The sequence below is a fragment of the Amaranthus tricolor genome, chromosome 6, assembly GCF_026212465.1.
Source record: "Amaranthus tricolor cultivar Red isolate AtriRed21 chromosome 6, ASM2621246v1, whole genome shotgun sequence".
NCBI classification, from domain to species: Eukaryota; Viridiplantae; Streptophyta; class Magnoliopsida; order Caryophyllales; family Amaranthaceae; genus Amaranthus; species Amaranthus tricolor.
This window is the reverse complement of record NC_080052.1, coordinates 6,778,799-6,799,913: the sequence shown is the minus strand read 5'-3', so window position 1 is coordinate 6,799,913 and position 21,115 is coordinate 6,778,799. Positions and strand designations below refer to the sequence as shown.

Genomic DNA, 21,115 nt, shown 5'->3' with positions numbered 1-21,115 from the left:
GATCATGCCTTGCATTTAGAAGAAGTTTTCCGAGTCCTTGCTAATGAGAAGTTGTATGGGAACTTGGAAAAATGTCAATTCTTCTTGACGTTTGTGGTCTTCCTAGGTTTCATCATTTCGGACCAAGGGATCAAGGTGGATAAGTAGAAAGTCCAACCATTCGAGAATGGCCGCCACCAACTAGCATAACTCAAGTCCGTAGCTTTCATGACCTCTTTTTATCGACAGTTTGTTCCTCACTTTAGTGATTTCATGGCACCTTTGATGGAAATAACGAAACTCAAGAGCTTTGAGTTGAACGACCAAGCACAAGCTGCCTTCGAGGAGATAAAACATTGACTTACAACCGCTGCCCTCGCACTCCCTAATTTTGATGAGGTTTTTGAGGTGGAATGTGATGCATCCGGAGTTGGCATTGGTGCGGTCCTATCTCAAAAGGGGCGTCCTCTTGCTTACTCTAGTGAGAAATTGAATGAAGCTAAGCGTAAATACTTGACATATAATAAAGATTTTTATGCTCTGGTTCGTGCTCTAGACCATTGGCGACATTACCTCATATCCAAGGAGTTCATTCTTCATTCCGATCATGAGGCCTTGAAGTACGTACAAAACCAACAGAAGTTGCAATCCCGACATGCCAAATGGGTGGAATTCCTTCATGCCTACAACTTTAGTATCAAGCACAAATCAAGCAAACTTAATCGTGGAGCCGATGCCCTATCCCGACGATATCTCTTGATAAATTCTTTACAAACTAACATAGTTGATTTAGAATTTATTAAGGAGTGCTATTTGCAAGATAGCGATTTTGGGAAGATCTACCAATCATGCAAGGAACGACCCCAAGACGATTATTTCATTCAAGATGGTACTTGTTCAAAGGCCTAAGGGTATGCATTCCTAAGCATAGTGTTCGCTAGTTTCTCATCAAAGAAAATCATGAAGGAGGATTAGCAAGTCCTTTTGGAGTTGATAAAACCCTTGCTTTGATGAAGGAACACTTCTTTTTGCCGCGATTATCAAGGATTGTCGCATTCCTTATTCAAAGATGCACCACTTGTTACCATGCTAAAGGGGGACTTCTAATGCCCTTACCGGTCCCAAAGGCCATATTGGAAGATGTTAGTATGGATTTCGTCCTAGGTCTGCCCCGCACACAACGCAACAAGGACTCCATTATGGTTGTGGTTGATTTGTTTTCCAAAATGGCACACTTCATTCCATGTCATACCACTTACGATACGGTTCAGATTGCGGACTTATACTTCAAAGAGGTTGTTCACTTGCATGGCATTCCAAGGACAATGGTTAGTGATCGCGATACTAAATTTCTTAGTCATTTTTGGCTAACCTTATGGCGCAAGATAGGCAAGAGATTGAATTTCACCAGCTCAAGTTACCCTCAAACCAATGGGCAAACGAAAGTCACCAACCGCACATTGGGTACCCTATTGCGTGCCTTGATCACTAAGAAGCCAATACAATGGGAAGAATTATTGACTCATGCCGAATTCGCATATAACCGAGTACCTCACAAGACAACAGGTCTTAGCCCCTTTGCTATTGTCTATGGTTGCAATCCTTTGACACCAATCAATTTGGCGCCATTCACTTCTCAAACCAAGTTCAGTTATGAGGCAAATGAACGAGCACAGGAAATAAGATAAATCGAAACCAAGTCCTTGCTTGTCAGTAGGGATGGCAATGGGTAGGAATCGACTTGGATTATCCACCATTCAACTTTGCTCCAGATATATAAAATTCGGATTATGTTTTTTCATCCACCTCTAATCGGAGTCGAATTATGCATACTCCAAATTTACTTCGACTCGGACTCTTAGACGTCCGACAGAGTTTGAATTATTATCAAGTTTTATTGTTATCGATATTATATTAATGAATTAAAATAGAACTTAACAAAAAAAAATATGTCCTTTAAGTTCTAGAATCGTAGAATAGCAACTCGAGTTATAAGATTTTATAGAATTTTAAAAATACTCCACAAAAGTGCTAAATTGGCCCTTAGCCCAGTCAATCAACTATATCCCTCGACCCTAATTTCTAACTTTTTGCTTTCTAATGATTAATTGAGACTCTTGACCATACTATTTTATGAATATCACGCATGGTAATTGGGACTCTTAACTTTTTAATGAAAATTCTTAGTATCTTAGAGTTGTCTTTTTATCTAGCTAGATTACTAATTGAGGCTTGGTTTCATTTGGTGTTACCGACTTACAAATGATTGAATAGGTGTTCATTATTGATAAAATTTGAATGATTCATTGTTAAAACTATATATTGAATTTTTTATTTGTTATTATGAAATTATTTGGGCTTTAAAATTGTCAAAATATAATCTGGCTTTCATAAATCTATTCAAGATCACTCTACTTAGCATTACTTAATTTAATAAAGAACATTGTTATTATATCTACTTGGTGTGTTTGTTTTACTAAATTATTGATTGTATGATTAGGGAATAATAGAAAATAGTAAATAAATAAGAAATATATATGTTGTATTTGTTGAATATTAACAAAGTTTTTTAAATGTTAAATGAATTTCAAGTGTTTTTTAAAAATAAAAATGGCTAAATAATATACATAAGCAATCACAACTTTTTATTTTTGTAAAATTCTAAAATCATTTGATTCAATGATTCAAATTTAGAGTTGTTTTCGTTTTGAGTTAAATTTACACTTTTAATAACTTTGGCTATGATTCTACTGATCTCTCTTTTAATGTTCAATTATGAAACCTAAAACATGGAGTTTAAATCTTTGAGTATCTTAATTATATTCATTTCTCGGTCGGGTGTCGGGTCGAGTTGAAACGGAGTCGGATCGAGTTGGATTCGAATTGAAGTATTAGATTTTTTTTAAGGTCCAACTCAGGTCTGTCTACGAATCGGACTCAACTTATATATAAATCGGATTCGGAGTGATAAGTGCAATTATTTTCACTTATTTATATCATTTTATACTCCTTAATGATGGTCGTTGTTAGTAATTCCGTGCTTATTTTGAAAATTTATGCTACTTTACTCGTTTTGGTTCTTCATGTTGATTTTCAGTGGTTTTGATTGTTTTAAGCATAATTCTTATGGTTTTAATGATAGCCGAGTTCACTAAGGACATTTAAGCTCGGGTGAAGATGTTCTACAAAGGAAATGAGCAAAAGAGTAAAAGAGTGTTTATAATGCAAAAGTTTTGAGGTGAAATTTGATACATGTCTACTCTTTTGGTCATAACTTTTGATAGGAATATCTTATTAACGCAAGGTTTGCAAAATTAAAAACTAGACTTCAAGAGCTTTCCAACAATATATGATATGTCTAATTCCGACAATCTAACAAAAATGGTTACCGTTTGAAGTTGCTGTAATTTTCCAACGCCCAAAGCCGACTCGGCAATAATGCAACATCTTAGAAAGCCGACTCGGCTGCTTCAATTCTAGGCTGCATGGGATTTCCAAACGACAGTTTTCTAAAACTTCTATTAGCTTTAGTAATTAGGGTTAAGTCTCCTATTTGGGGGGGGGGGTGGCGGGCTCCTTCTTCCTTTTTTTTTTATCCTTCTTCCTTCCTCTAGACTTTATTCTACTTATTTTCTATTAGTTTACTCTTAATTTTCATCTTTTAATTTAGTTTTTCATTAAGTCTACCATTAATCTTCCTTTGAGCATTGTAAGTTTTCTTTAGTATTTAATTTTCTTTGTCTTTAATTCCTTGTATTAGTTTTAATCTTCCTTTAGTGAACTTTAATTATTGTTATTAATAATCCTTTAATAAAAACTAGTTTGTTCTTCATTCATTGTTCTTTGAATTGATTGTTGTGTTCTTTGGTATTCAATTATTGCTTTTCTTGAATTTGTCATTATTATCATATTTATCCATGTTTAGTATTATCATAGGGTTTGTGTTAATTGCTTTTACCATGATAATAGTGTGTAGATCAAAGTTTGAACCTATAAGTCATGTATGATTTAATTATTGAAAGTGTCTATAAAACTAGGATTAAAGTGGTTGAATTGTGCTAATAACTCTAAGTTAAACATGCTTTGTCGGACTAGTCAATAGAACTAGCGTGTGAGATTAGGATCGACTTTGCTTTAGGATAAATTTTAGTTAAATTCTTATGAATTCGTTCAATAAAACTAGCGTATGAGAATTGAATTAATAGGGTCTAAATCTAATAGTTAATCAACAAAACGAGAGTTTAAGATTAAAAGGTGATATTTAACCATGTAATTTATTCGACATTTCATAGACACTAATGAAAATTTGATCATACAAGACTTTAAGGGATTCCCGACACCCTAGATCTATTCATCATATAGTTTAATCCGTATTTCTTATTGTATTTGTAGTTTGATAGTTAAACAACCAACTAAACATATTTCTCTTTGAACAATATAATTGGTAGAAATTAGCAAGTTTCTTGTCCTAACTTTCTTGTATTCGACTCGTGACTACACGTACATAGTGCGCTTGCGGTTAAATAAAATTTGCACATCACGGAGTCATATATTATTTTTCTCGGACTTAAATTGTATTAAATTTCTCGAATCGGGTCAGATCAGGAGAGAATTCAGATTGGATTGCCATCCCTACTCGTTAGTAGTTTGGTTTTCTGAAAATACATCTATCTATTTTGGTACCTCATCCTTTAAACTTTAAGGAATTCTTGTATGCGGGGGTCCTAAAATTAGGACTAGTCCACACACATATGTGATCACTTTTAAGGCTTATGTGATCACTTTTAAAGAATAGGTGGTTACTTTTTACTATTATAAGTGATTACTTTTAAAGTCTGATAATTTTTATGGCATATGTATTACTTTTAACACCTATGTGATCACTTTTAAGGCTTAAGTGATCATTTTTAAATTACTGTGTGATCACTTTTTAAGTTTTTGTGGTTACTTTTAGGTTTATGTGATCACTTTTAAGACATATGCGATTATTTTTAATTTTCAAGTCAACCAACACCACCACCACTAAAAAATATAATCTTCATAAGCTTTAAAAGCGATCACATAAGTCTTAAAAGTGATTACATATGCTTTTAAAAGTGATCACATAATAAAATAAAAATGATCACATAATAAAATAAAAATGATCACATATGCCTTTCAAGCTTCTAAGTGATTATATAGGTCTAGTGATCACATAAGTTAAAATAATACTCTCTCCCATTCAATTTAGTTGTCCAATTTGATTTCGGCACAAAAGAAAATAAGGGGACAACCTAAAAAACTAAACTCATATACAATATTGGATATTTTTAATATTTAGAATTGAAGGGGACCACCTAAAATAGTAGACTCATGTGCAATATTAAGTATTTTTAATATTAAGTATTTTTAATATTAAGAAAATGAGGAGATCACCTATAAATATATGTCTTAAAATACAAATAAAACAATAAAAATAAATTGCTCACAAAGAAAATGAAACAATTAAAAAAAATTGAAAGGAGTTTTTAAAATAATATCTGAAATAGGGAAAAAAAGAATTATCAGAAACGCGTCCTAATTTTAAGACGGGTCTTACTAAAGATTTGGTGTTTATCATAATTTCTACCAAATCAACCAAAAAAATTACTGGTAAACCCTAAAAGGCCCAAAAGAAAAACAAAAGACATTTCTTTATCTCTTTCAGTCTATACAATTTCTGACAAGTTTACAGGATACTGAACTCCAGATATTCTTCATCTCTAGAAAAAAACGGTGTGCACGATTCAATCTCATCTTATTCTAATGGAATTGCGAAATCACGCTTTAATTATCAAATTTTTGTTTCAAATATCGAATTTAGTATCTTATTTTTCTGAAATACTTGAATTAATTGATTGTCATTTATCTTGTTTTAGGGTTTGATAATAAGTAGGGAAGAACAAGAAAGTGTGATTAAAGATGAAAGGTGAAGTACAAATGGAGGAAACTCCATCATCGTCATCATTTGCTTTGGATGAGAGAGATACTGATCCTTTGATTCCGATGAAAAAGGATGATGATGGAGTCGTTAATAAATTTTCGCCTTCTTCGTTGACGGAAATAGTAAAAGCAGAATTTGATGATAATGGTGGCGAAGGCAGTGATGATGATCTTGAAGCTGGTTGTACTCCTTGTTGTCGCATTTGTCTTGAATGTGATGGAGAAGATGGTAAGATAACTAATATTTTTATACTTATTAATTTTTTTTTAATTTTTATTTTTGATTGTTTTGAATGCAAATTATCTGCCATTCTTTCTTTTGCTTTTGGATGTGTATGGGAGAGCTGTAGTAGTCACTTTGAAGTGTAGGTTGACTAGGATATTGATTTTTAGTTTAATAACAAGGTTTTAATGGGGGTCAGATCCAGCAAAAAAAACAAGTGTCGTCGATAATCTAATAAAAAATTTACATTCAACAATGTTTGATTAAGCCTAGCGTCGTCTTAAAAATTTTATAGTAGGGACGCCAAAAAAGGACATCAAACTATAACGACTATTCATCACAAAATTAGGACTATTTTATAAAAAGTTTAACAAAGTTAGGCCTATACAAGCAGAGTTTTATATGCCTATATCAGCATTATGAGCAAAAAGCATGACAATCCAGCATCATAAGTCAATGGCAATGAGTCATGTATGCATAGATCATGCTATCAACATATCAGCAGCTTCAATATAACTATGATGATCAGCACCAGCATTAGTTTGGGACAAAACATATCATTGGCAACACATTTTGGCTGTCATCATATGAGCAGATTATACATTAAGCAACCGCATTCTAGTCAGCAGAAATTCAGTATAATGTCACACCAAATCTCACCATCCACCAACTGGCTAGCCAATGCAATATCATAACTTCGTAATCAGTAGCTCTGTGCACTAGATTAAAAAATGACACATCACGCTTAGCTTAACAGCGACACTAGTCTATTTTAACATTCATCTAATTTGACAGAAATTGTGGATTCTAATTCTACATCAGTTTATCTTCCCATCATCTAATTTGAATGATATAGCTGTAATCATCAAAATAACAAACGCCCTAAAGTTTTGGAAAAAAAACCCTAATTTTCACAATTGTCAATTTAATTTTAATGAAAAGCGTAAATGTGCAATAACCACATACAAATAAGTAAATAAATATAGACAATTTAAAAGGGATATTCAAAAGAAATACCTTCAAAGTTCAAAGAAGTGCAATGCCAATGTCTTCAATGGAGATTAGAGATTGAATAGTCGATTGATGCATAAGGTTATCGCTTGTTCGCCAGAGCGCAGTTGTAGAGCAAGCCAGGTGACAGGCGACGACTAGGGAGTGAATGGACTTTTGGGCGGAAATGATGAATTTCGAATAGATTTTGTGTTGATCAAGAACTTTAGGGTTATTGCAACATTCTAACTTCTTTTTTTTTTTTCCCTAAATCTTTTTTTTAAAAAGAGGGAAAAGTGACTATAAAGGGGCTCGTACTGCAGACCTATTGGATGAAATTTAACCTTGTAACCAACTCATCTAGCTATACTCTTTCTAAATATTTGTTTATTTCAAAATTTAAGTGATGTCAATAACATCACTAACCTCCCCCTAGTTTCGCATGCTCCCATTTTGAGCCCTTTATTATCCATGTCTTTTTTTCTTATTAATGTGCAAATAAAATACATATTCGATTTGTAACGCGATTTTTTTGTTGACTAATGCTCTAAATATTAATGGTTTATGGTTACAATGAACACATCATGTTAACTGAATGACACTATAATGGCTTCCCTAGGTGATAGGGTAATATCCAAAGGCGGATCTAGGGTTTAGACTCTCTGAAGGCGCCAACAAATGGACGGAATTTTAAATAAATCTTGCGGATTCCTTTCGATTGTAAAATAAGTAACTAAATTTTTGCTCATTTATTTCTGGAAAATGACATGTAGAAGCACAATCATTCAAAACAAAACCCAAAGTAATATAAAATGAAATTTAGTAACTCAGGTTGAGGAATGATTGTGAAAACCAATGACAATATACCATACCCATTGATTCAAAAAATCGACATGCAACACTCCACAACAAAGTGGAAGCCTAATTGATTCAAATATGACATCATCTTTGAAGGAAAAAAAGAACTGACCGAAAAACTCGTCACTTTCATATAGAGGACATTAACAAACATAACACTTCAAAAAACTCGTCACATGGAAATTCTTAGATAACACTCCAAAAAAAAATTTAAAGAACATTAACAAACATAACACTTCCAAAAAAAATAATCAATTAATAATAAAGATTATAGAAGATAAACAAAAAAGTTGAAGATTTCAAAATCATAATTCATAATCAAAGAAGATAAACAATAAGAATATTCAATTGAAAATCAAGAAACCCTAATATTGGGATTTCAAAATCATAATTCATACTTGAAAATGGAGATTAGAGAGAATAAAAGCAATCAAGCTGGTAGCAAATCGGCGCAACACGACAACAGGAAAAGCGGTGGAGACTCAGAGTGTCAGACAGTAAGGAGAGTAAAGAGAGGTGCTCAGGTGCAAGAAATGTTTTTGTGTTTGGGAAAACATTTCATTTTTTTAAAGACCTTTTTCCACCCTGAATGAAACAAAATGCGGAATGTTACATGATTCGTCCACCTTACATGCGAATCTCGATTGGATTCGATCGTCCCCAGCTGGGGTTTGTTCGCTGCTCCAATCTCCATCAATCGCGACTCATATCGATGAAATAGCCGATCCACTAGTAGAAGTCAAAAGATTTAAATAAAGAGAAAACAAGAGAAGAGAAGAAGAAAAATGAAGATATGGTGATCAAAGCTCCCATTAAAAATTATTGAAGAGGAGATGTTCAAGTCTTCTAGAAGAATCATATTACGTGCTTTTTTTAGGGTTTTAAAATGAGAATGAACTTTTAGTTTTTATTTGTTTAGAGGGATTTAAACTTCAAAGGACTCATGCATCATTGAAATGCGCCTTGTTAAATGGACAAAATGGATAAGGAGTTTAATTTTTTGAGTTTATTTGTTTAGTGGCATTTAAAGATGGCATTCAATATTAAGATTAAAATATTAAATTAATTACATTCTTTGTTGTATTTTCTTTTTAGTTCATGATTATTAATTTGATTTTTTTTAACAAATAACAAACCACAAAAACGAATCAAAAATCTAAAAATCGAATCAAACAACCCAATTGAACGAACAGTATATTTGCCAACTAAGTAATCACAAATTTGAATCCGTACAAAGAATCAATGCAAACTGCGAACCATGTGACACTGGTCATGAGTAAAATTTCTCATGTTATCCTTAGCGAACATTCATAAATTCCACAGTCGATGATTGAATGTCTGCTAATCGCTTACAAAAGAAGACCTTAATTTTTGTGCACCAGTTTATGAGCTTTTGGGGATACCTGATACTTTATGAGCTATAACCTTGTGAATATGAATTATTTTACTACTACTTACTTGAATAAATGATATGTTAGGACTTTCTTATATTTTCTTGCCGTTGGAGTGAGTCATAGCTTTAACCCCCCTTTTTACCTGTTGTCTGGCCATTCAACATAGTGTATGTTTTCTTTGCAGATGATGATCTAATATCTCCATGCATGTGCAAAGGTACCCAACAATTTGTTCATCGTTCATGTCTAGATCATTGGCGTTCAGTGAAGGCAAGTTGTCATTCTTTATGTATAATTCTTTGAATAATGAAAACATGTGTTCTTATTTTATCTTTTTATATTTTTTCAAAGATGCATGTTTAGTGATTGGATGTTGTTTTGGTGTCGTGGAGCTGATTTATAATTTTATGCAGGAAGGTTTTGCCTTTTCACATTGCACAACTTGCAAAGCACAATTTCATCTTCGTGTTGAATCATTTGAAGACAACTCTTGGCGTAAATTGAAGTTCAGGCTATTTGTTGCTAGAGACGTTCTCCTTGTATTCTTGGCTGTACAGACCGTAAGTTTAACTTTCGTCTTTCTTTTATTACGTGGTAATGGTGGTTTGTATGCAATTAAAAGATATAATGATTCAATATATATGTGTGGGGTTTGCAGGCTTACTTTTAACTTGTATAAATGGTAAGGGCTTTGTTTTTATGGAAATCTAATGGTGGAATTTATGAAGAAATGCCAATTTTATACTCTATATCCTTTTGGAATTTGACACTATTTATCAATGACCCTTAGTTCGTATTTTATTCTTAATCTATAATTTATAACATAGTCACGTTAGATCTTGTTTGATTTGTTTCAATGTAGATTTTATTGGTTGCAACTCTTATAAATTTGAATTATGCAGAATTAGAGATCTTAAATATTGAATTAGTGCATTGGCTATCATGCTATCCCAAATGGGACAAATGGTAGGAATAGGAGGGAATATTATATTTTCTCTAGTGTTTTATTTGTGTATTTGTTAGATTTTATCTTGATAGAATGTAGGCTATCGTCCATCAATGAGGGGAAGTTGGGATTGAATTTGTTTTTTATTTCTCCTTTGGTTTCTCCTTTTGCCATAATAAAATTTCGGAAAACATGCAAGCTTGATATGGATCATTGTATATTAAGTTATTAACACATCTAATTTAAGTGCCAATACTGAATGTTAGAACAGGAAATGGAGGCATTGTTATCCTCGACTACTCTATATCTATTAAGTTGACGATAGTTGTTTCATTCTTTGGGTGTTTGAGAGAGAGGCCGGGGAGGGGTGTTCAAATACATGGTCGTTATCTTTTAGTCTTTAGCCTCTAGATATATAGTTCTTTTGTTATTCTCATCAATAGTCCAACTACTCTCATAATCCAGCCCTTTGTTGTTTTCTACCCAAGATATGAATCAAATACATGATGTGATCCGAGATAAGACACATATAGTTAATACGTTAAGGTTAATAGGCAATGACCCAATCTAGGCCGATAGTGGAATCAACCCATGGTTTTCAGAGTCCTGATATTATCTACGATTCAACGACTCTACGATCCAAAAGTAGACGAGCGATAAAGATCTTGAGTAGGATCTTAATAATGGTAAGATCATAAAATCCTACCTAGATCAAGAATATGAGTGATAGGATCATAACACGATTTTATGATCTTGCGATCTTCCAATTCGATCCTACAAGGGTAGTCTCAATTATAAAAGATTCTTATATTCTACCTTTTACTTATATATCAATTTAAGTTAAATATACATCGTGATTACAATTAGAAAATTCATGTACTTACTGAATCGCATTTTATAAATAATTATTAGAAGTATTTCTTTTAATCAATATAAAGATAAAGTCAATTAAATCTTTATTTATTCATAAAAACTTAAAGATGAACTAAACTGAACAAATATAACTGACAATCAATTATCCTATAGCAATATTCGATTCTACCGATTTTGATTTACCCCCTTATCGACCTTAGTAGAATCCCGATTCTAACAACCATGAAGCAACCTATATGTATGTTTGAAAATTTTTAATACTATAGTTATTGTTATGCTCTGAGTTAAGTGTTGTCTTAGCTCTATTACTCTTAAGCTGTTTGGAACTTGGGACTATTGTCTACCCTTTTCCATTATCTTTTGAGTACTTAATATATCTGGAGCTGCAAAGTGCATAAAATATACTCCCTTCGTACCTTAAAGTTTTTCGCGTTTTTGGACATAATTTTTGGACATACTTAACCTTGTTCTTATTCTTGTTAATGCTTATGGTCCCTACATATTTTTCATTTTTATATTGTTTATGGTCCCTATATATTTTCCATTTTACATTGCTTATGATCCCCATATGTTTCCCACTAAGTTTATGTAAATGTTTTTTAATAGTTGGGTTCCCATACTTATTTCCACTAAATTTTAATTTTTTTTTAATGTATATGGTCTTTACTTTTCCTATATTAAATATATTATTCAATAAAATAATATATCCACCATAGAAAATTCTATTTTTTCTTAAATCCCGTGAACATTTATTGTGGGAACAACTTTAAAGGAACAAAGGTAGTAATTTGTTCCTTCAAGATGCTTTTTTTCCCTGATGTACTATATCTTTTGTTTATGGTTGTAATTGGTTTGGGATGAAGGAAGTGTTAATTTTACTTCCTCTGTACTTAAATACTTGCTACATTACGGTTATTGGCCCTATTCATCGTTCAAGCTTATCTTAAATATTGCAACTAATGTATTAGAAAAAATATAGTCATGTAGGATCATTTTTAAATCATCCAATCGTATATTTTCAAGATAGTAACGTTTTACAATTTTTAGTTATGCATAATTCAATTTATAAATAATCAAAACAACGCATTGGATTGTGTAAAAAGTCAAAGGTAGCAAGTATAATAGAATGAAGTATGACATAATTATGATTGATCAATATATTGCTTATTGGATCGTATGTAACAACCCACCTAGCTTGGACTATAGAAACAAGTTTATTACTACTTTAAAGAAAGTGGTTGTTAAAGAAAAGTTGACTAACATACCTTGATCGAGTTTGTATAGGCTAGATTAAAAGCAAATTAAACTTTAAAACAAATAATTTATTAGCGGAAAATATAATATAATTACATATCAAAAGTCCAATGGACCTCGAGAGCAAAAGTAACCTTATCCATAGTTTATTACAAGCTATTATGTACTAGGACGACGTGCCCATCATGACAACCTCTATTCCGCAACTTGCATAAGTCATCCTATCTCTATCAAACAAGTGATTTTGCTTTTCGACCTTGAATTTTTGTTATAATTTCCTTGAAATGTACCAAAACTTTTTGCTTCTTATAGTTGTTGTGGCGGTTGAAACAAATATTAATTAGTTGGTTCCTTTTTCTTTTCTCCGCTTCCACTAGTCTTTTCCTTTTCTTTCTTTATCACACTCCCCACCTGTGCGCCCCTTTCTACGGTCTTTTTATACATTAATCCAATAGTTGTATAACAATCGCGATCAATGTGCCTTCGAATCTCATATGACAAGCCTAACTCAAACCGTTGAATGTTGTGCTCTTCTGTTAGGACATCTTCGAGACATTACATTAAATTATAAACTTCCTATAATATTCATATATTATTAAATTCCCATCTCAAAATGAGCAAGTTTATTATCATCTTTCCTTACATATGGAGGATTAAGCTGGTTTCTAACACCGCTCTTGAACTGTTTTAAACGAATTTCTTTCCCGAAAGTCTGAATTACCTCCCCCTTACTTTACTCCTACCAATAGTCTCCCCCTTACTCATAAATAATATCAATTGAATTGGCTTCATTTTTAGAAAAAAACATACTCCCTCCTATTCACTCTAAGTGTCTCATTTTCTTATTGGATCAAGTTACCCTAAATGCCTCATTTCTATTTTGGATGTTAACTTTACCAATTTACCTTTATTGAACTTAACATTTTCACTACTTTACATTTATTAACCCCCCTTTACCCCTATCAAAATTTAAAAACACTACACTTTTTCTTTTGCATGTGGTCTCATTTGTCCACCTAAAAAATGGTGAAAACTCAAATGGGACACATTGAGTGAATAGGAGGGAGTAGTTTTCATCAAGAGTTATTTTACTTTTATGTTAGTTATTACCCTTTAGAACACATATATCCCTTTCATTTTTTTATTGTTCATTTTAGAAGACTTTTGTGAGAGAGAGAATAAACTTGGTGTTTTTGTCCGTAAGAATTGAGAATTTTTCTTTTGTTTATACAATAAGTTTTGTTAGATTGTACTTCCTAAGTTTTCAAGATCATGAGCCATGTCTATTGGTAATTAACTCACAATTGACACTCGAGTGTCATGGTTCGATCCTTACCTCGTGCTCTCACACCTTTTGCCACCTCAATTGCGTAATATTTCATTAACCACTCTCCATGTTTTCCACCCTTACTTAATTGTATGGGTCATATCTTGTTGGATCTCCCCACTACACTGAATTATGGACCCAAGTTATTTGAAGCATTCACTTGAAGAGATTTCTTTCTCTTTTAGCTTTATAGTGGCTCTCATTATTTAGTTTGTTCTAAAATTACACTCCACGTACTCTGTTGTGCTCCGACTTAATTTGAAACGTCGTGACTCCAACTCTTGTCTCCACCATTTTAGCTTAGCATTTACCCCCTCCTTAGTCTCATCTACCAAAACAATGAGCAAACAACAAGCTCCTAGACACGTCTCATTATATCGATCAAGTTATCTTATCTTGGACCCCTAAAAGGGGTATAGGGCCGAACCTTGATGAAGGCCAATTGTGATTGAAAAATCATTTGTTGCCCCTCTTCATGTTCTAACATTCGTCTTTACATCTCAATATATCTTGCATTATATTAATGCATTTCTTTGGAATGGCCTTCTTTGTCATTGTCCAACTTCTTTTGGTACCTTGTCATATGCTTTTTTCAAATCAGTAAAAACCATGTGCTAGTTTTTTTCTAGCCCTATAGTACTCTATCATTTGTCTTATAAGATGAATACCTTTCTTTGTAGATTTTCTTGGCATAAATCAAATTGTTTCTCTGATATGGAGTTACATCTCCTCATATGTATCTCTATCATTCTTTTCCATAACTTCATACTTTTATTGTATGACTTATGAGTACTTCTTTGATAGTCAAAACAATCTTGGAGATCTTTTTTGTATTTTAATAGGCATTACAGTACTTTCTCCACTCAATGGGCATCTTGTTTGTCCTCCAAATCTTGTTGAATTGATCGGTTAACCAAGTCACTCTATTCGCCCCTAGGCATATCCATACCTCAATAGGAATACCATCTTGCCCAACCGCTTTCTTTAGTTTCATTTTCTTTAAAGCCCCATTCACCTCTGATTTTTGTAATCCTCAGATAAATTCTCTATTTTCATCTAAGGGAATGATTGTTGTGTCCCATACAACATTTTTTTGTTCTCCATTAAATAGCTTATCAAAATACTCCATCCGTCAAACTTGATATTTTCGTCTTGGGACTAGAAAGCTTGAAAAACCCTATTGTGGCTTGGGTTTCACGTGCAGGCGGGAACGAAAAAAGATTTTTGTTGCTCATGAATGGTCATAATAATTTTGTTTTCTATGTTAGTGTATACCTTCCTAATTTCAATAGTTTTCAATCTTGCACCTCCCTTGACCAATATTGTGGCTTGAGTTGGGCCAAATTTTGGCCCAATTTAATTTACTAGTTAATCTAAAAGTATATAATCGAGTTTGCTCAAACCAAAAATCTTCCTTAATTGTCTTTTAACGTTGAACAAATAAAATTTGTACCGTTTAAAAGAAAATTATATAAAATATTTAATTTAATAATCTAATATCAATTATTCTTTAATAGGGAAATTATCAATGGTACCCCTGTGTTTTTGCACTTTATCTTTGGTACCTCTGTGTTTTTTCGATTATTAATGGTACCCCTAGCATTTCATGCTAATTACAACTGTGACATTATTCAAGTTTTGGTCGTTATCTTACCGTTATCTTGACATTATTCAAGGTTCAAAGAAGGTTCAAACAAACTGATCATGGCTTGTTTTTAAAAGGATTTAACGGCAAGATAACGGCAAAAACTTGAATAATGTCACGGTTGTAATTATAGGGGTACCATTGATAATCGAAAAAACACAAGGGTACCAAAGATAAAGTGCAAAAATACAGGGGTACCATTGATAATTCCCTATTTAATAATATACGATCTGAAGTTAGTGGGGTGTTACATCGTATGCTGCCATTTTGTACTTAAAATTTTTATTTCTTGATTGATGTTATAGTCATAAAGAGGTTCAATATGTTGAGACAAAGTGATCTTGTGTCCATGTTAAATCATTATTAATAAGTAAGCAGTTGTCCCAAGGTAACTGAAATGTCTTGGACCGAAGCTCATATCTCTCCAGATTGATGAGGTCATTGATTAATGGTAAAGACTTGTGTTCTAGTGAGAACTGAGAATTCATTTATCACTTGATTTTATGTTGTATGCAAGCTTGAGACCCAAGTTTATATACAAACTAGGTAGGAAAGATTTTAAGGTTTAAAGCAAAGCACAAGTGAGGTTCAATAAAAGGGTTACTTTTTGGAGCTTTTGGTATGTGTTTGAAGGATGAAGTTATACTTTGCGGATGGATAAAGTAATCAGAAGTTGATGTATTGTTTTTTTGGTTTTTTTAAGAATATTTTAGACAGACTTGGTTAAGGAATTACAAACGATTTAGGAATGGGTTTAAGGGAAGTAATTGAGGCCTTTTGATACATTTGCACCACAAACAACAAGTACTTGATGATTTGAGGAATCGAAAGGAAAGGATAGTTTGGCAACGCTTTGAATTAGCACAGATGCGGATACACCACTGATTTAATACAAAGGCCTCCTAAGATCACAAGTAGTATGCCACACTACTAAGCAAAAGGGACTTTTTAAAAGGATGGTCCTGGAATCTACACTGCTAGGTCCGAGAGTGTGGAAGTCTTGATTCAAAAGAGAGTTCTTGATACTGAGAATAGTCTCTTCAAAACAGTCTGCCAGCTGTTGCTTCAGAGGCTTGTTTGATTGTTACAGTTGTGTGTTGGATTGAAGAGTTGACTTGGCCAATTGGTGAGGGTGCCTTAATGAAGTGAGCCACTCCTTGCTATTGACAACTGTAGGGAGTGAGGAGAGCTGGTCTTGGGTTTCAACAGGTTCATCAGATGAACTAGGATCATCAAGAAGCCTAGGTTCAGTTGGTTCATCATCATCAGTGCTTGAACTTGGTTCAGACGACCACTGGAACTGATTAATTTTTTGATGTAGACCCCAAGCTTATTAAGGCTTTGACGTTGATGTGATTATAATGAAGTTTCTTCTCTGTGTATTTCGTTGGAGATCGGTTATTTAAAGTTCCAGGTGATGGTTGCTATCAATGATCAATTAGATTCAACATCTTTGTTAACAATGGTAAGTTTGCATATATCCCACTATCCAGGCTAAAGCATCCTTAATGGCATTGGGTAATAGAATGATATATTGAATTTTCATCTCATGGTTCTAAGTGTTAGTTGCACGTTAAATATTCTTTTTTATGTGCTTTTGTCGAGTTTTGTACCTAACCGTACGCCAGTAACCTGTTGTCTTGGACAATAGAATAATGTAGGTTTACTATTAACGAATTCACTGGTCATACATACTCTTTTCCCCGTTCTGTTTGTATAGTTGAATATACTGTGTTATCCTTCTCCCATTTGTATTATCACTTTTAATTTTCAAGCACTGATTGTATTTTTGAATTTATGTTAAGAAAGTAACATTTATACTAATTAAATCCTTTCGCTTCAGTATATTTGATCATACAAACAGGATATATGAAAATTAACAGCTCATAATTTTCCTAATCAATCTCTGGAAAAAAGTCCATGCTTCTCTATAGTGTATTTTTTTAGTATGGTTCCAAGTAAAATTTCATCTAACCTATTGTCTTTTTAGGCAATTGCTGCAATGGGTGGTTTTGCATATCTCATGGACAAAGATGGTGCTTTTAGGAATTCGTTTAGTGATGGTTGGGATCGTATATTGTCAAAGCATCCTATACCATTTTACTACTGCATAGGTACGTCGTATGCCTCGATTTTTTACATATCCTGCTGTACATCATTGTTACTAGAAAGGGTGGTGGGGTAGTGCTATGGCTTCTTTAATTATATTCTCTTCAAATGACTTACAATATCGACATTCTTGAAGTTGTCTTGATATAAGCGGCCATCTATGTTCGTACAGTGTAGCACAAGTGACATATAAAAGGGTCAGGAAAGTTGGAGATAGACCATGATGCTGAGTTGACATTAAGGAAGAAGAGAAATCATGAAGTTTTATGTGTTCTGCAGCCAAGATTGATATGATTCAGTTGATTATTGACTTAGTTTGAGCCTTGAGGAGCGTTTGTAAAGTACTGATTGTTCTGGGAAGAATAAAAAACAATGATGTACTAATTTTTTGTTGACTGTTTTCTATTTGGTGACTTGGCAAATCACCTTGCATGAAGAAATTAGGCGACATTAGAGGCAAAATGGCCATGTTTCTGATTCGGTGCCGATTTGTGGATCTTCCATCCGTTTCTGTTTGAATAGGATGAATTGTTGTGCTATCCAACTCCTAGAGTGGCAGTCTGTTTAGTGGACCCATCGGCTATACTTTAAGCGCTTGATTCTCATTGTGATTGGACACCTTAAAGTGGGCCTACTCCTTTAGTTAATATTTGTATTGAGAGGCTACACCCTGGCTGTTACAGTTGGGGCTTATGATGATGTTACTGTTACTGACAGGTAATGTCGTGTGAATTTTGAAGGTAAGCATTGGAAGTGGAGTGAGTGGTAATGTTAAAAGTTAAAAATGGGATAGGGCAGAATGCAGATTTGTATATTTACTGTGGACAATGAGCGCAAGTGTCTTGTAGAATTGTAGAAATATCATTAAGGATGCTTGAGAGGGAGGTCTGCAATCCCTTATTAAGAGCAAAGGAGAGGCTGTGGATGACTGCTATTTGGATTGCTTTTGCAAGTTTGTAATTTTGTATACTTAGATTGCTGGCCATGGCAACTAGGGCTGCACACGGTCCGGTCTGGTCTGGTTTGACAGAAAAATCAGACCAGACCAGAAATTCCGGTCTGGAAAATTTTCAGACCAGACCGGACCAGTCAAGAGACCATACCGGACTGGACCAGACCGTTCTAGAACGGTCTGGTCTGGTCTGGTGTACGGTTTTTTTTTTTTAATTTTTTTAATTGAGTGAGAATCTAAGACAAACGATAATTTGTAACAAAATACATCATCAAATCCGAAACATCACAAATAAATTTTATTGAACATTTCAAGATAAAACGATCAATGAATGATACTAAATTCTATTGAGTAGCCTACCGCTCACCCTACTCCTTTATTCAAGTTTGGGATCAACAATAAGTGACACACTCACAAGATAAAGCACTTACAAGCAGAGTTTTAAGACAGAACTATGATCAAAAATAAAGTAAAGAGAATCCAGAAAGATTTAAGCTATGAATGAAATTTTAACTTGATAAGTATTCCCATGAGAACTTACAGATTGAGACATGATACACTCAAGAATAAGCTGGGAAGTTGCAGAAGTAGCAAAAGAAAAAAGAATTTCCAAAAATAATCTTTTTATGATCATCAGATTCTCCTTCAAGAATAGGGGGAGTAGTGCAGGAATGAACAGTTTTGGGAGCTAAAGGGAGAGACTGAGAAAGAGCTTTTGAGAGTTGATTACGGTTTTCCGGTCCGGTCTGGTCTGAAAATTTTAAAATCGGGACCGGACCGTAAACCGTTTTAAAAATTAAAAAAAAAAATCGGACTGGACCATTTAGACCGTAGACCAGACCAAATATTTAAATTACGGTTTGGTCCGGTTTGGTTTACGGTTTAGACCAAACTCTCTTCTGCCCTAATGGCAACTCTAATGGAGATGAGTAAGGAATGTGTCACTAGCATATTAATTTAACTTATTTTTTTATCAAGAACTTCTGAATTAAGATGAAGTGTTTAAACAACTTGTGAAATCGAAATGATTCCTGTTGTCAACCGTTATACTCAATGCATAAGTACATTGTTATTGAACTGTCAAGCACCTTAGATGAAGGAGTATCTAACATACTAGAATAAATCAGATTCGCAGCAAAATATTATGATAGGGTTGGATCCTGGGAAAATTTATGTAGATTTTTTTTAATTGGCGAAGTTTTCGTTTGATCTTTGTGTCTTGGAGGATAAGAAATGAATTTTTAAAATTTTAATTTGTATATATATATATATATATATATATATATATATATATATATATATATATATATATATATATATATTTTACGTAACCTTTTTTTCGGGCAGAGGAATCTGATACACAATTGCGTTTAAATCTTGTGTTTGATGAACTGTGGCATTGGGGCTTATGTATGCACTCCAGTATGGGAGGTTCCTCACTTCTCTTTTATCTCCCCCTTTCTCCGTTGTGTGTCTGTTTGATGTTTTAACGGCAACATCATTTATCGGTTTCATTTTTTTCTAAATTCTAGTCTCATCAGTTTTTATATGGGGCTAGCTTTTCACTTTATACATTTCATCTACTGATTGTTGACATGTTTTATTCAACAGGTGTGGTGATGTTCTTTGTGTTACTTGGGTTCTGTGGGCTTATAATTCACTGTTCCTCTCTCAACAGTAATGACCCGCGCATGGCTGGTTGTCATAACTGCTGTTATGGGTGGGGCATTTTAGATTGTTTTCCTGCATCTATGGAAGCGTGTTTTGCACTCGTCATTGTTTTTGTGGTGATCTTTGCAATCCTTGGAATTGCATATGGTTTTCTTGCTGCTACCATGGCTATTCAGAGAATATGGCAGAGACACTACCATATCCTCACAAAGAGGGAGCTAACTAAGGTTGGTACTCAACTATGCATGCATTTAACTGTCAGAAGCCTGTTGAATCTTCTACTGATAAATCTACAATTATAAGAAAAGCTGACATAGCTATTTCCATCAGGAGCTGTACGATATTTTTAGCTGAGCAAGTTTGCTGTGAATTGTACTTACATCTCTCATTCCTTGTATATACGACTCATAATAATTCCCTGGGATTTGAGTGAAGTCTCGTTCTTTGTAAATCATTTTGGAATACCCCACAATCACACATACCCAAAATTTCAAAAATATCTCAGATAGGACTATAATTTTTAGTTAATGGTGTTGTCATCTTCTTTGCTAAGGAGTGTGTCGAAATGTTTGATTTGTTTCTTTTATGTATTCCGCAAGTGTCATAATCATGTTGGAGTATCGAGGATTTGACATGAGTATTAGATATCAAATGAAGATTTCATGTGCATAAGTTTTTGTTGGTAGGTTTTGTTAAAACCAATATCTGGTTAGGTTTAGCTTCTAGATATTCAAGTTTGTAGAGGGTGGATCAGGTCATCTTGCTGACGTGCTCAGGTTGCCGAGGAAAACAAAAGACGTCATACTTTGTCTCTGATGTCTGGGCATGTAATGTGCAGTGTCATTTCATCGTTAATAGAATCAAATATTTGCATTGCCTCAGTGTTTAGATATTTATTTTTGTAGCGTTAATTGGGACATTGTGCTGACAGAG

General features: G+C 33.6%; 1 protein-coding gene across 2 annotated transcripts in view; it reads left to right on the top strand.

The window, feature by feature from the left end:
• Positions 1-5,571: 5,571 nt before the first annotated feature.
• The window catches only part of LOC130814878 (uncharacterized), a 16,194-nt gene continuing 650 nt past the window's right edge, over positions 5,572-21,115 (top strand). Inside the window, exons 1-6 of one of the 2 annotated variants that reach the window (XM_057681120.1) lie at positions 5,572-5,733; positions 5,877-6,169; positions 9,590-9,675; positions 9,819-9,965; positions 17,441-17,564; positions 20,123-20,409. In XM_057681120.1, coding sequence (XP_057537103.1) covers positions 5,920-6,169; positions 9,590-9,675; positions 9,819-9,965; positions 17,441-17,564; positions 20,123-20,409 — 894 coding nt within the window. In that variant the 5' untranslated portion in view covers positions 5,572-5,733; positions 5,877-5,919. Of the gene's footprint in view, positions 5,734-5,876; positions 6,170-9,589; positions 9,680-9,818; positions 9,966-17,440; positions 17,565-20,122; positions 20,410-21,115 lie in introns of both variants that reach the window. The other variant, XM_057681119.1, reaches the window with a different exon arrangement.